Source organism: Lipotes vexillifer, unplaced genomic scaffold (genome assembly GCF_000442215.2).
Source record: "Lipotes vexillifer unplaced genomic scaffold, Lipotes_vexillifer_v1.1 scaffold591, whole genome shotgun sequence".
In the NCBI taxonomy this organism is placed as follows: Eukaryota; Metazoa; Chordata; class Mammalia; order Artiodactyla; family Lipotidae; genus Lipotes; species Lipotes vexillifer.
The window spans coordinates 629,945-644,148 of NW_006791954.1; the positions used below are offsets into that span (position 1 = coordinate 629,945).

Here is a 14,204-nt window from a genome sequence, read left to right on the forward strand (position 1 = left end):
GATGGATATGAGACGTGGGGGAGCCCTACGGGATGCCTGCACCTGTCCTATGCACCGGCCACATAATTCCCGAGACCCCTCCTACAGCCCCCAGTACCCACCGCTCCACCCCACTGAGTTGCAGCAGCGTCTGAGCCTCGGTCACCAGACAGCGTCTCATGGCAGCCTCGTCCACGCCGCGGGGGATGTACTTGTTGAAGTTGCAGTAACTGCAGCGCTTCTCGCAGTAGGGCCACTGGGGGCAGAGGGCGTGTGAACTGGACGAGAGACGACCTTGGGCTGCCCTGGCCACTTCCAGGGTTCAGTCGCACACATCCCCATCCCCATTCCTAGGTCAGTCAACAGTGGCTACCGCATCTAAGCCACGCAACTCCCCAAGGGGATTAGTAAGCCCACTTCAATAGGAGGAAATTGAGGTTCAGAAGGGAAATCACTTAGTCAAGGTCAACGAGATGGTGAGCACCAAAGACTTCAGGTCTCCGGACCAAGACATTACCCTGCCAGCGAAAGGGTCCCAGACCTCGTCTGGTACAGGGGTAAGACGGCAGGTGGGCTCGCAGCGCGACAAGCGCCTCCTCGCCTCTGGCCCTCCGCGCCCGAGCCTCCTCCTCCCCTCCCCACTCACGTGGACGTAAAGTGCCGCGCGCTGGCTCCCGGGCGCAGGACCCCGGGGTCCTCCCGCGTCCTCCGCCAGGCGGCGCCTCTGGGCCATCTTGGCGGCCTTCACCCAGCCGCGGGCCCGAACACCGGGGAGCGCCGTGCCGCCCGCTGTGGCGGGGCGGCCCGGTGCGCGGGCCAGGACCCGAGATCGAGACGAACCCAGGGCAAAGCGTCCGGGGTGGGCAGAGCCGGGCCGGGTGGGCCGCCCAGGCGGAAGGAAAGGGGCTGCGTGGCCGCGCCCTGTGTCGGAGCGCCGCCGAGAGGGCTCCGGGCCGCAGCGCCACCTGCTGGGCACCGGTGCGCTCACCGCAGCCGCCCGGGCAGAGCCGGGCCGGGTGGGCCGCCCAGGCGGAAGGAAAGGGGCTGCGTGGCCGCGCCCTGTGTCGGAGCGCCGCCGAGAGGGCTCCGGGCCGCAGCGCCACCTGCTGGGCACCGGTGCGCTCACCGCAGCCGCCCGGCCGTCCTTTCTCTGGCGGCGGCAGGGGCGCGGGGAGCTCCGCAGCTTTTGGCACCCCGTCGAAGGCGAGTTCCTGGATCAATCCAGGAACTCTTCGTTCGTTCAATGGGTTCCTTCACATTTTATGTGCCTGGTTCAGAGCTGGGCGCCGGGGATATCCAGATGCATAAGACCAGGGCACAGTACAGGTTCATGAGACAGGACGTAAACCAACAAGAGTCAACAGGCAACCGATTTTAATTCAGCACTTGCTGGATACCAGGCCGGTGTGCTCCGTGCCGCGAGGCGGGTCTGTTACAAGGGATGTGGAATCAGTGGGGTAGGACAGGGCAGTTGGACTGAATGTTGCAAGAGCAGAAAATCCCAGGGGGAATGGGCTTGGCCAGGAGAGTAGGTTGTCATCTCCTGGGTCAGGCCAACCCCAGGCACCTGCTGTGAGGAGAGTCAGAGATGCTGTATGTGGGACAGACAGGGTTCAGGTGAAGGGCTGGACAAGCAGGCACCTGAAGAACTGTCCCAGAAAGTGGAAGGATCATGGGCTTTGGAGTCAGTCACCTGGGTTCCCTAATTCCAGTTGTGTGACCTTGGGCAAGTCACTGAACTTCTTGAGTTTCAGTTTATAGTTTGTGAAATGGGGCTAATGCCTACTTGACGGTGTCATTGGGAAAATTTCAACAAGAAATGTATATGGATGCACCTGTATGTGTATAGTGCCTGGCACTCAGAATACCCTAAATTTATGTTCATTTTCTAAAAAGTAAAGAGGAGGCTGCTGCTGCTGCTGCTGGGGCCAGACACACTGGGAGGTAAGGCTTGCAAGCAGAAGGAACTTTTCTTTCTGTCTCTGTGAACTGGAAATCGCTGTGCTCAGCTGTTTTTATTTCTTGGGTCAAGCTACAGCCTGCTTTATCCTGCTTTTTCTGCCCATCAAGGAAGCCCCAGGTTCACTGAAAATTGGGTTGGTTGGGAGGGATGGAGGAGTAGGGGGATGTAGGATGATAGCTAAAGGGTATGGAGTTTCTTTTTAAAAGGTGATGAACATTTTTTAAATTGACTTTGGTGACGGGTGCACATATCTGTGAATATACTAAAAACCACTGATGTAACCCTTTAAATGGGTGAATCGGGTGGTATGTGAATTATAACTCAATAAAGCTGTTTTTTTTTTTTAATAAAAGAATACTTCTTGCTGTCCTAATCTGACAACAATGTGAAAAAGAAATGAGTGTAGCCCTAAAAAATATTGTGTTGGTATCTCAAAGGAATCGAGTGAGGATTAAATGAAGCAGATAATGCACGCCAAAGTGCTTAGTACCATCGTTGACAAGGAATAGGAGGTCTGAAAGTGCTTTGGTCTCTTCCCTTCTCCATCCTGTAGCAGCTGCCAAGAGAGCACGCCAGCAAGAGAGCAGCCAAAGTAAACAGAGAAGCTCTTTATGCCAAATCACAGAGCCTATAAGGGGAATGTAGGGGAAGGGCAGGGAGGAAGGATCCTCCCCACTCCTTTATTCACAGGTTTAGATGTTGTTCCATCTGCTCTCTTAGTTTGAATTTCTGGACCTAGAGGAAAGGGAAAGGAGTGAGAACCAGGCGTGGGCCTCTGCCAGCTAGGGTGACCAAGCCCAGCTGGTTTGCCTAGGACTGAGGAGTTTCTCAGGTTAAAGCCAGGAAAGTTTGGGGCAAACCAGGATGAGCTGACTAGTTGGTTACCCTACTGCCAGCCTCTCAACAGAATCTGGCCCACCGCTCAGGGAGGTATAGGCAGGCCGCCTGACCTTCTGCACCTGGGCCCCGGGCTCCCCTACCCCTCCCTGGTCTCCTTACACACCTTTCCTGAGACGGTGAGGGGGTAGTTTGTGACAAACACGATGTATCGGGGAATCTTGAAGTGGGAGATCTGCAGACCAGAGGGAGATACGGCATGAGGCTGGGCGGGGTCCCACAGCTGGGTGTAGGGGGCAGTGGGCTGACAGGTTGGCAGGCAGAGGGCTGGAGAACTGAGCAACATCGCGATGCTTGGGGTGGGTTGAGGGCCCCACCTTCCCTTTGCAGAAAGACTTGATCTCCTCCACTGTGGTCCTCTCCCCTCTCTTGAGCTGAATGCAGGCACAGATTTCCTCCCCCATCCGCTCATCCTTCACTCCTACCACCTTCCAGAGTCAGAGACAGATATCACACATCCCCATCCCCATCCGTGTCCCCTGCTCTTGGGGGCTCACCTGGGCTGGGCGCCTCACCTGCACTTCCTGCACCTGTGGGTGTGTGTGAAAGAAGTTCTCGAGCTCAGCGGGATAGATGTTCTCACCGCCGCGGATGATCATATCCTTGGAGCGGCCCAGAATCTTGCAGAAGCCCTGCTCGTCCATCATGGCAATGTCTCTGCAAGGAAAGCCCAGGAGCCGCCTCTCTACTCTGCCTCATCTGGCTGGCTCGCTCACTCATTCAGCAAAAATTTATCAAGCACCTACTATATGTCTCGCACTACTCTAGGCTCTGGAGCATACGGCATGAACAAGACATTACTTGGATCGTATAGTCTCATGTAGGAGGCAGATAAAACCAAGTAAACCCATACCTATGGCATATTTTTTCTCTCTCTCTAAACATACCTATACATATGATTTTCATGGCTGGCTTCTTATCATTCAGGTTTCAGCTCAAACGTTTCCACCTTAGAGAAGCCTCTGATCACCCAGTAAAGGGAAGCTCCCCTCCCCACCACAGCCACTCTCTCTCTTATGACCCTATTTTATTTTCTTCGTGTTTATAAATGTCTGAAATGATCTTGTTTGTATCTGTCTCCCTCCACCAGGTATGTGGGAAGTAAGAGCAGGACCTTCCCATTGTGCCTTCCACTGGACCGACCACCGGCGTTTAGAATCGTGCTGGCACGTGGCAGGTGCATAATAAGAATTTGTTGAATTAAATGAGTGACTGAATCTTGGCTCAGATTTTGCAGGCACTGTCCCAGGTGCTCTCATCTGTGCTGCATTTGGTCCTTCTGGGAGCCCTATTTGGAGACTATGGTCATCCCTATTTTATACATTTTGGAAATTAAGTCTCGGAGATGTGAAGGGGCCATCCTGACACACATGTTCTCCCTGTTCTAGTTCAATGTTGCCAGCTCAGCCTCAGGACCCACAGCCTCCCCTCGGCAGCCCAACTCTCCACACTGCCCTGCCTTCTCACCCTGTCCGGTACCACTTGTCCTGTCCAGTTGCTTCCTCGGTCTTCCAGGGCTCACCCCAGTAGCCCAGCATGACGCAGTACCCTCGGATGCACAGCTCTCCAGGTGTGTTCAGCTCTGCCAGTGTCCCCGTCCCCATGTTCACGATCTGGGCCTGGGACCAGGCAGCTTCAGGCTGGGGCCTCCCACCCTCTCACTTCAGGATGGTGGGCCCTCAGGATGTGGGGGGAGCTTTGCCTTCCTTCCCCCTAGTAATGAATCCCCCTGGCTCTGCCCATCCCCAGGGAAGGGAGACAAAGGCTGGAGTAGATCCATCACCAGTCCGACACTGGAGCTGGGCATGAAAGAATAGTTGAGGCCCAGGCCAGGAGGTGCTGAGGGAACAGAGTGGAAGGGAGCTGCTCAGAGGAGGAAGCCTGGGGGGGAGCCAGGCCAGCTGAAGAATTATAAACAATGCACAAGAAAGGGGAGTCTCCTCTTACTTCCCATTAAGCAGTAAATAAAGAAGCCAAAGAGGGTGGCACAGCAGGGCCATGTGAACAGAAGAGGTAGCAAACAGGCAGAATCTGAAAGCCTAGTTGAGAAATGAGCCACAGCCAACGTGCAAGGAAAGCTTAGCCTGTGTGCCTCGTGTATGCATCTGTGAAATGGGGAGAACTACACTTGCCCTGTCTACCTCACAGGTGGGCATCCCAGGGAGTGGCAGTGAGGCTGTCAGACACATGGGAGGGGGCTGATGTCACTGCACACTCACTTCAGGGAGAAGGGCAGTTGGCGCCTGGGGAAGCACTCTGGCAGTGACCCCAGAGGGGCAAGGGCACAAGGGGGGAGGGGAAACCAGGTACGGGCTGGCATAAAGCACCAGTGTTAGAGGCTGGGAATTTGAGAGCGAAAGGTGCTCTGCGTCAGCCTTCAAGGTGCAAGGGACCCCCAGAGGAAAAAGCTGCTTGGGAAACTGTTTATGCCAAGCGAAAAGAGGACCTCTGCCAAAGTGAGTGGGGGCGGGTGGGGAGGCAGGGCTATGGGAGAGAAAGAGCTGTGTAGGAAAAATCTCTGTGCCCTGGATCCTCTTTGAGGCTGTTCTGGCTGCCCCAAAACAGACAGTGGGCTTGGCAAAAACACACCTCAGACAGGAAGGGAGGCTGCAGAGAAGTTCAGCTGTGGCTGGCCACTGTTCCAGCTCTTTCCCGCCCAGGCCTCAGCCCACAGAGAAAGCCCCAGGCCCGGGAAGACCTTGCTGCTGCGGGCTCTCAGCGTCTTGAGTGAGCTGTTTGGATCTCTAATTGAAAGCAATAAACATCCCAGGGGGTGAACCCCAGGCGAGTGGTGGGAGGTGGGGTCTGGGGCCCACCTCTGTGTGAGGCATGATCCTGCCCACACTTTCCGCCTTCCGCTCCACAGCGTCCTCGGTGAAGTTCATGAAGGTCACGGGACTGTTCTCTGTGGATCCATAAACCACCTAGGGAGTCCAGAAAGGGTGTTTGGAACAGAGCCCAGGACTGCCGCAGGATGGGGAAGTTACCCTGAAGGAAGGAACCGGGTGGGGGGTGGGGCGGGGAATGGGGAGAGTGGAAAAGCAGTCGAATGGTGGGAAAAGAGGCATATTTGGCAGAAGTCGGGAGGCAGAGGCACTGGATGTACTGCAGACTAGCTCACCTAGCAGGGGCCCCAGGGGCCCCAGGTCTGAAATAAAATTGAGAGCAGGGAAGCCATTGTCTTCCGGCCGGGCTCTCAGTCTTTGTTCTTTCCTGGAGCAGCCACATGCTTTAGCCTGTGGCTCCCAGCGTTACCAACGTCCCAGCCTCCTCCACCTCCTCCCCCCGGCTGTCTTAGCACCCACTTCCCGATTTCGGGCCACAACATCCCCCGCCTCACCCTTCCAAGCTGAAGGACCCATGAACTTGATGAGAAAAAGCCAGTCAGCCTTGACCAGCTGGGAGCTACACAGACACAGCCCACCCGAAACCCGGGACACGTGCCTAGCCTTGGGGTAGGTGCCCCCCAAGTTCTGGAGAGTTTCCTGTAAATTTATTTTCCTCAAAATAAAAATACAGCCAAAGCAAGGATTTTAAAAGCCAGTGGCACACCCCCCCTTCTAGTGGTCAGAACATCCTAAGCAACAGAAAACCAGCAGCCAGCCTTGGAGGAACATCACCAGGCAGCGTTCTCGGCCAACTATGACCCCCATCTAGAGGCGACAGGTGAAAGGGGCTTAGGAGAGGGCAGGCCTCCACACCTGAGTGCTGGGTGAAGGGAGAGGGGCTGGCTGCCCTGTGTTCTAGGTTCCTTCCAGCCAGCAAAGACACCAGACATTTTTTCATCCTTCAACCCCACCCTACCCCCCATTTCCTCTGTGTTAGTGGAAATGACTCAGGCATAGCTGGGGTTTGGAGAGACCTTGGGTCTGGCTCCTCCCCTCACCCCCAACACAGACAAGAACCCCTACCATCAGCCCAGAGCTCGCTTTGGGGCCAGAGCTGAGACTCTGCCTGCCCACTCTCCCCTTTCCACAAAAATCTGGACACCGTGGCAGTCACGTGGACACACAGAGACCTGGTCGGCTGTGGCAGGGCTGCCCACAGGACCTAGGGTTGAGAAGCCCAAGCTGTCCAGGGCTGGTCCCTTGTAGCCAGGACCCAGCCCCCTCACCCGCCCTCACAGTCCTGGGGCCACTGTCCAGGTGTGGCTTCTGTCAAGTACACCTCGACGCCTCTCTGGCCGCCACCCTGGGAGAACCCCCCCCACCAAGGGGTCCTGACCGCTGGGGATGGGGACGAGGAGGTGGGGACATTTCAGGGAGATTAAGGACGGGGGAGATGGTGCGACTGTGCCTGTGGTCTTCAGGTGTTTGCCGAGCCCTGTGGGTCATTCCCCTTGCCCCCAGTTCCCACTTTTCTGGTTACCTTCAGTCGTGGCAAAGGGGCACAGGCGGTGCAGGGGACAGAAACTCAAGCCGGGGGCTGGGAGAGAGGGGCCAGAGGCGGGGCCAGAGGCCAGTCCAGGGCAGGGAAGAGCTCCCACCTCCTGAGGGCTGGCTGCGGGTGCAGATGGAAGGAGAGCCCGACGCCAGAGAGCCTCATTAAAGCGCCGCCGGCCGGCGACTGCGGCGAGACTCGCGTCCGGCTGTCCGGCCCCGCTTCCTCCCTCGCTGGGTCCAGGGCACACGGCCGAGCGCAGAAGTGGGGAGGCGTGGAGGCTCAGACTTGAGCAAACAAATAAGTTCAGGGAACGCCTCCCTCTCTTTGGTGTAAACTCCGGGCCCCAGACACACCCATACCCACCCCTCCGGGGGTGGGGAAGGGGGTCGGGGTGGGGAGGGAGCAGAAGCCGAGGGCAGGGAGGTAGGGGACCACACGGTCCCCAGGGTGGGAGGGCCCCCCTCCCCCTCCCCCTCCCCCTCCCCTTCGAGGGCGGGGGCGCAGCTCCGGGCGGGAGGGAGTTAACCCGGTGGCCTCGCGGCTCCACGTAGGAGCTGGCTCCGGCTGCCGGCTGTGGTCAGGGCCATCGTATAAATAGGGCGGGAGACGGAGCACTGAGGACTTGCCGCTGCCCCCAGCCCCGGCCCCAGGCGTCCCGGCCATGGCCCGCGCGATGGTCTTGCTCAGCCTCGGCCTCCTGGCCGGCCTGCTGCCGGCGCTGGCCGCCTGCCCCCAGAACTGCCACTGCCACGGTGACCTGCAGCACGTCATCTGCGACAAGGTAGGGCTGCAGAAGATCCCCAAGGTGTCAGAGAAGACCAAGCTGCTCAACCTACAGCGCAACAACCTCCCCGTGCTGGCTGCCAACTCGTTTCGGGCCATGCCGAACCTCGTGTCGCTGCACCTGCAGCACTGCCAGATCCGCGAGGTGGCCGCGGGTGCCTTCCGCGGCCTCAAGCAGCTCATCTACCTGTACCTGTCCCACAATGACATCCGCGTGCTGCGCACCGGTGCCTTCGACGACCTGACCGAGCTCACCTACCTCTACCTGGACCACAACAAGGTGACCGAGCTGCCCCGGGGGCTGCTCTCTCCGCTGGTCAACCTCTTCATCCTGCAGCTCAACAACAACAAGATCCGCGAGCTGCGCTCGGGTGCCTTCCACGGCGCCAAGGACCTGCGCTGGCTCTACCTGTCGGAAAACTCACTCAGTTCCCTGCAGCCTGGCACTCTGGATGATGTGGAGAACCTCGCCAAGTTCTACCTGGACAGGAACCAGCTGTCCAGCTACCCCTTGGCTGCTCTGAGCAAGCTGCGTGTGGTGGAGGATCTGAAGCTGTCCCACAATCCCCTGAAAAGCATTCCCGACAATGCCTTCCAGTCTTTCGGCAGATATCTGGAGACCCTCTGGCTGGACAACACCAACCTGGAGAAGGTGAGCTCCTGGCTGCAGGGCTCTGCCCCGGCTCCTTCGTCACTGCCAGGAGGCCCAGGGGTCCAGGGCCACAGCTGGGCACCATCCCCTCTCCCCTAAATTTGCCTCTTCCTGTGGCTGTCTCCAAGGTGAGGAGCTCTACTACCTCTGTCCTCATCTTGTCATATTCTCACCCCAAATCCTGCCCTGCTGCCCCTGGCCCTAGTCTCGGCCACTGCCCTCCTAGGATTCCTACTTATAAACAGAGCTGGGGCTGCCCTGGCCCCACCAATGGCCCCCAGGAGGCATGTCCAGGGCTCCCAAACCCCCTGCTGTGTGCAGCAGCCACCTCTCCCTGTTGGGCCTTCCACCCCTCCTCTGCTGTTCCCCCCCACACCCCATCTCCACTAAAACTACCACCCCATAAAGGGAGGTTTGTTTACTGAGGAGCCTTCCAGAGGAGCTGGGCACATCAGGCCCACAAAGACACCCTGTTCCTGGTGGGGAGTGTGCAAAGGTGGGGTGGGGGGCTGGGGATTGAGGGGGAACACGTGCCTGAGGAAGACCTCCTCCACGCCTCCCAGAGGCCCTGACGGATCCCCCATCCCCACCCCCAGTCCACACACATACATTCCACTGCATTCTCAGGTCCATTTCAGCTGAGTGGGGACACGGGGCCTGCCCCAGGTTGCAGACATGCACCCATGGGTTCCGTGAAGGGGCAAAGGCAGAACCACTCAGCACTGTTAACCTTTGGCACAAGGACCCTAGGTATCTCCCCATAGGAAAGACTGGCCATGCCTCACTGTGTCCCCCACTCACTCCCCTTTGCCCACCCTGGTCACAGACCCATCTCCTGGCTGCGTCCTCGCTCAGTCCTTCGTCCTCTGTGATGCCCAGCACCTGGCCAGGTGGGGCTGCCTTGGGTCGGAGTGGAATCCTTCCTTGGGACTAGAAAATCGCTCTGGTGTAGGGGCTCCGGTCAGGAGGTTTGGGCAGGGACCAGGGCAAGGTCGGGGAGATGGTCATCAGAGCAGTCTGATCACCAGGGAACTTCACACCCTTCTCTGGGCCACAGGCACAGAGATGAGGGCAGAATCATACCTGGACGGCAACCAGCCTTCGTCTGGGTGGACAGAGTCTGCCTGAGCCTCTCCCCTTCTTCAGCCCCAGCCACCCCCCCAGCAGAAGTCAGAGTCGCCTGTGGCCCACCGTTGCCAGCGTGGCCTTTCAGTGGCAAGTAGAGCAGGGCAGCAGGGGCTCATTTGGGGCAGGGGAGGCCAGGCAGGAACTGTGACGTCTGGGCCAAGATATGGGCACCAATAGAATGTTTCCTCTGGAGCCAGACAACCTGGCCCAAGTCTCCACCGAGGTGGCTCCACAAATAGAGTCTGGCAGGCAGTGAGGGAGCAGTGAGGAGAGAGCTGGGGGACATCCCAGGACCCTGGGGGCTGTGGGGAACCTGGGCCCACTGCCCATCGCACCAAACACTGACCAGCTTCACTGTGTGCCAGCTTGGGCCACTGGGGCCAAACTCTGGCTGCCTCCCCAGCCCCAGTGTTTGTGCAGGAAGCGTGATGCCAGGGGAGGAGGAGCTGGATGTGGTCCTGCAGCTACTGTTGACTCCCTGGGCAAGGGACTTAACCCCTCCCCCACCCCCCTCCAATTTACATATTGGAAATAACACTACCTATCTCAAAAGGTGGTTGTATGGATTAGGTCATCTGAGACAACTTAGTCATACCGTGAAACTCCTCAAGGTGCCACTGCTTACGTCCAGGGAAGGACCCTGCTCCTCTGGGGCCATAGAGATGGGAGAGGCCGGACATGGGCTGGGGTGCTCACTCGTGCCCACCTCCCTCCCTAGTTCTCTGATGGTGCCTTCCTGGGTGTGACCACGCTGAAACATGTCCATCTGGAGAACAATCGCCTGAACCAGCTGCCTTCCAGCTTCCCCTTTCACAGCCTGGAGACCCTCACCCTCACCAACAACCCCTGGAAATGTACCTGCCAGCTCCAGGGACTGCGGAGGTGAGAGGACCCCCGTGGTACCCCCAGAACACGCTCATGTGATGGAGTAAAGACACACTGGTCCTGCACTAAGACATCCTGGGCATATGTCCTAGATCTGCTACCTAATAGGTGTGGAACCCTGGGCATTTCCCGATTTGCATGAAGATGACAGTTCCAGACTACCCTAAAGCCAAGTCAACCTGGCCCCATGGCTCAGTGGCCCTTCCTCCAGTACTCTTACTCTCTTCCCCCACCCCAGCAACTCTCTGTCTCTCCAGGTGGCTGGAAGCCAAGACCTCCCGCCCTGATGCCACTTGCGTGTCGCCTGCCAAGTTCAGGGGCCAGCACATTCGTGACACGGACGCCTTCCGCGGCTGCAAGTTCCCCACTAAGAGGTCCAAGAAAGCCGGCCGCCATTAAACAGGTATGGCCCGGTGGGCAGGTCCCCCATTCCCTCTCTGGAGATTCTGGAAGTGAGGAGGGTGTCCCAGGATACCTGCGCACCATGAAAGGGCATCAGACCCTCCATTTTTGCAGGGAGAGGAGGGGAGGACTGGGGCCCCCCCTCTAAGGGGGAAAATGATACTGCCCAGGACCACCACCATTCTCTCCAAACACCATCTAGGTTGTTGGAGTCCTGACACCAATCCTCGCCTCACCGCAGGTCCTGACCCAGCCGGTCCTGGTGACTGGTCTCTGCCTTCTGCCGGAGAAACTACTGATCCTCCCACCTCTGACCCCCACCTTCTCCCCACAGCCTTTGCTGATGCACAGAGCTGTCCACACCTAGACATGTCCTGGCAGGGGACTCGGGCACTGCAGCACAAACCCAGCTCCACCCGACGGTGAGAGCTGCATCACGCCTGGCCCCGCGGCTACGGCTCCTCTCAGAGAAGCTGTTGCTGAGACCCCCCCCAAGTCCTTTAGAACCGGAACACGGTGGCCATCAGGATGGCCACTCTTCCAGAATCCTCGTCTCTGCTCCCCTTTCCCTGCCATTTGGAAACAAACATCAGATCCTTGCCCCACTCCTTGCTTCTAGGAAGGGTCTCAAGCCCCTACCCCCAACTTTGCCAGCCCCCGCCTGCCAGGACACTCTAGCCGGACACTGGTGCTTTGTCACACATCCTCCCACGCTGCATTTCTTCCCCAGATTTCTATAAATATAAATGTATGTATGTGTAATATTTACTCCCCTGTCACCTATCTCTGTGACTTGAGAGCTGCCGATTTGTTAAGACTGGTTTTTCTCACATCTGCTTTCTGGAATGAGGGCCAGCAGGAGGGTCTTCCTTGGAGACCCAGGCTGGGCTCCTCCCCACTCCCAGCAATCTCTTCTCGCCCAGCCCCATCCTCCACTCACCACCAGTTCCTTCATGTTCAGCTTGTTGATGATGGCTCGGATCAGCTCTGGGGATGCAGGGGACCCACCGATCACACCTGAATCAGAGAGAGGGCTGACACAGCTCCCACCTTCTCCAGGCCCAGTGGACCCTCCCTTCACCTACGGCCCTTTTTAGGAAATAACATTCCCTTCTCTCCCCAACCCCGGACCTATTCCTAGACCAGGCAGCTGGCCTTGGGCTGGAGTCTAGGGACACTGGGGATTTGCCTCCCTCCCACCCATGTTTCTACAGTGGCCTTCTTGCCCCTAAATGAAAGATTGGGCACATATGTCGCTCACTGGGCCAATCCTGGCCGGCCACCCTTGGCCCCATCCCACCTCCACACATGGCTGAGATGTCGTAACTTGAGAAGTCTGGTTGGTTCAGAATGTCCACGAACATTGTGGGAGTTCCATACAGCAAGGAGCCTCTGTATGAGGGAGGTACATCTCAGAATCAGGCTTGGAAGTGGAAGGGAACGAGGTCCTCCTCTCACCACCCCACCCTGACCCTACAGTAAGGGCCCAGGCTGCAACTGTGGGGAACAGGCAGGAGAAGCTCCTTGGAGGGAGGAACTGGTCCTCTCCTGGGGGTCTCCCACTACCCCATCTCCATTTCTCCTGGTCGGAGGGAAGAGACATCTTGGAAAGGGCCCAGAGCCCAGGAGTGATAGGAGGGTCAGGGAACCTCGCCCTTGGGAGATCAAACCTGGAGGTAGGGTATGGCCTGGTTAGGGTACAATAGGAATAGGACAGCCCACAGATAGCTGTCCACTGATGCCCACCTCTCTCTGCTGATGGCCTCCAGCGCTTTCTTGCCATCAAAGACCGGAGAGGACAGGATGAGGGTGACCCCGTGCATCAAGCTCACCATTGTGCCTCCCACAGAACCCAGGCAGTGGTACAGGGGGTTGGGCAGGACCACCCGTGACTTGTCTGGTGGCTGCAGATGGAAGCAGGAGGCTGGGTCTATTGCGGGGCCCCCGGAAGCCAGTTCCTCTAGCCAGCGGGGGAGCCCAACAAGCCCCCCACCTCCGCTGGCACGGTGCCAGGGAAGCCCTTGCTGGGCCAGCACCCCCTCACCTTCTGGTGCAGTCTCAGGCGCTCTCCTATCATGTTGGAGTTGTTGACAATGTTGTAGTGGGAGAGCGTGGCCCCCTTGGGGCTGCCGGTTGTCCCCTGACAAGACAAGCAGGTGATGGCTTGGCCTCTTTCATCCCATCTCCTTCCCACCCTGGGCCAGTGCATGGAAGAGCACTGGACTGGGAGTCAGGAGACCAAGACGGCTGCCTCAGATCCATTCATTCAGTCGGTACATATTCACAAAGATTTGCCGCATGCCTACACAGTGCCACGTGTTAGGATCCACAGAGGTAGCAAATAAGGTCTGTCCTTATGCCGCTCATGAGGTGGCTCAGAGAACTCTGTGGCTCACAGCAGATGCCCTCTCTGGGCCTCAGTCTCCTGATCTGCGAAATGAGGGGCTCTGACCTGTGGTGGCTCAGTGCATCTGCCCCTGTGCTGGGGACAAGAGGGCCTGGGGAGGTGGGCATGTGACAAGGACACCAGTTGCTGGTGTCTTCCAGGGCAGAGCAGACAGCTAGGGCCGGCCCCACTAGAAGAGTGTTTGCTCTCCCCTGATCTCTGCTGCCTCCTCCTTCTCAGGGGAGGGCCACATGGCGGGCAAGGGTTAGTGTGCCAGCCTGGGCTCGGGACAGGAGACCTCTGCCCTACCGAGGTGAACTGGATGTTGATGGGGTCATGGCAGGACAGGAGCTGCTGGGTGTGCCGGAGGCGGGCCAGATTCTGCTCTTGACTGCCAGCTGCCACCACCTCATCCAGAAGCAGCGTCCCTGGCAGAGGGGCGTCCGCCGAGATGACTGTGGTCAGATCTGGGAGCCTGGGGGTAAGGGAGCATGGTGAGAGTCGGGCGCTGAGGAAGGGCCCACAGAGATGGGTAAGGGATGAGGGGGCCAGGAGGCTGCATGAGGCACCCCTCCCAATCTGGGACACCCCCACCTCTGACTCTTCAAGTCCCCCGGCTGGGCCTTCTGCACCTCTGGACAGATCTGCTTCAGGATGTTGTAGTAATGCTGGGTCTTGAATTGCCTGGGGAACACGAGGGCTTTGCAGCCCACCTGTAGAAGGGGAGCGCCCCACCATGGTCAGCA

General features: G+C 58.2%; 3 protein-coding genes across 4 annotated transcripts in view; 1 reads left to right on the forward strand and 2 right to left on the reverse strand.

Moving 5' to 3' along the window:
• RSAD1 (radical S-adenosyl methionine domain containing 1) overlaps positions 1 to 1,778 on the reverse strand; it is a 6,996-nt gene extending 5,218 nt beyond the window's left edge. Inside the window, exons 1-4 of the mRNA XM_007465225.1 lie at positions 1,766 to 1,778; positions 968 to 1,162; positions 626 to 768; positions 102 to 235 (exon numbers count right to left, since the gene is read on the reverse strand). Coding sequence (XP_007465287.1) covers positions 102 to 235; positions 626 to 768; positions 968 to 1,162; positions 1,766 to 1,778 — 485 coding nt within the window. The remainder of the gene's footprint in view (positions 1 to 101; positions 236 to 625; positions 769 to 967; positions 1,163 to 1,765) is intronic.
• A 759-nt stretch (positions 1,779 to 2,537) lies between these two features.
• ACSF2 (acyl-CoA synthetase family member 2) overlaps positions 2,538 to 14,204 on the reverse strand; it is a 29,205-nt gene continuing 17,538 nt past the window's right edge. The window contains exons 5-16 of the mRNA XM_007465058.1: positions 14,053 to 14,171; positions 13,768 to 13,933; positions 13,117 to 13,212; positions 12,819 to 12,976; positions 12,373 to 12,464; positions 12,013 to 12,089; positions 5,656 to 5,763; positions 4,307 to 4,458; positions 3,355 to 3,496; positions 3,157 to 3,267; positions 2,946 to 3,014; positions 2,538 to 2,677 (exon numbers count right to left, since the gene is read on the reverse strand). Of these exons, the coding sequence (XP_007465120.1) occupies positions 2,627 to 2,677; positions 2,946 to 3,014; positions 3,157 to 3,267; positions 3,355 to 3,496; positions 4,307 to 4,458; positions 5,656 to 5,763; positions 12,013 to 12,089; positions 12,373 to 12,464; positions 12,819 to 12,976; positions 13,117 to 13,212; positions 13,768 to 13,933; positions 14,053 to 14,171 (1,341 nt within the window). The 3' untranslated portion in view covers positions 2,538 to 2,626. The remainder of the gene's footprint in view (positions 2,678 to 2,945; positions 3,015 to 3,156; positions 3,268 to 3,354; positions 3,497 to 4,306; positions 4,459 to 5,655; positions 5,764 to 12,012; positions 12,090 to 12,372; positions 12,465 to 12,818; positions 12,977 to 13,116; positions 13,213 to 13,767; positions 13,934 to 14,052; positions 14,172 to 14,204) is intronic.
• CHAD (chondroadherin) lies at positions 7,847 to 11,840 on the forward strand. Of its 2 annotated transcripts, none has more exons than XM_007465056.1 (4): positions 7,847 to 8,657; positions 10,504 to 10,667; positions 10,928 to 11,073; positions 11,314 to 11,840. In XM_007465056.1, exons 1-3 carry the CDS (start codon positions 7,884 to 7,886, stop codon positions 11,067 to 11,069), a joined length of 1,080 nt encoding a protein of 359 aa, XP_007465118.1. In that variant the 5' UTR covers positions 7,847 to 7,883; the 3' UTR covers positions 11,070 to 11,073; positions 11,314 to 11,840. The 2 variants fall into 2 exon arrangements, with proteins under 2 accessions (XP_007465118.1, XP_007465119.1); XM_007465057.1 differs by having other exon boundaries at positions 7,853 to 8,657; positions 10,928 to 11,091; positions 11,314 to 11,830.

Bases quoted from the DNA above. Each gene is read 5' to 3' on its own strand.
- CHAD (XM_007465056.1), top strand. From the start codon at position 7,884: ATGGCCCGCGCGATGGTCTTGCTCAGCCTCGGCCTCCTGGCCGGCCTG. The intron at 8,658-10,503 runs GTGAGCTCCTGG...CTCCCTCCCTAG, and splicing joins ACAACACCAACCTGGAGAAG to TTCTCTGATGGTGCCTTCCT. The intron at 10,668-10,927 runs GTGAGAGGACCC...CTGTCTCTCCAG, and splicing joins CAGCTCCAGGGACTGCGGAG to GTGGCTGGAAGCCAAGACCT.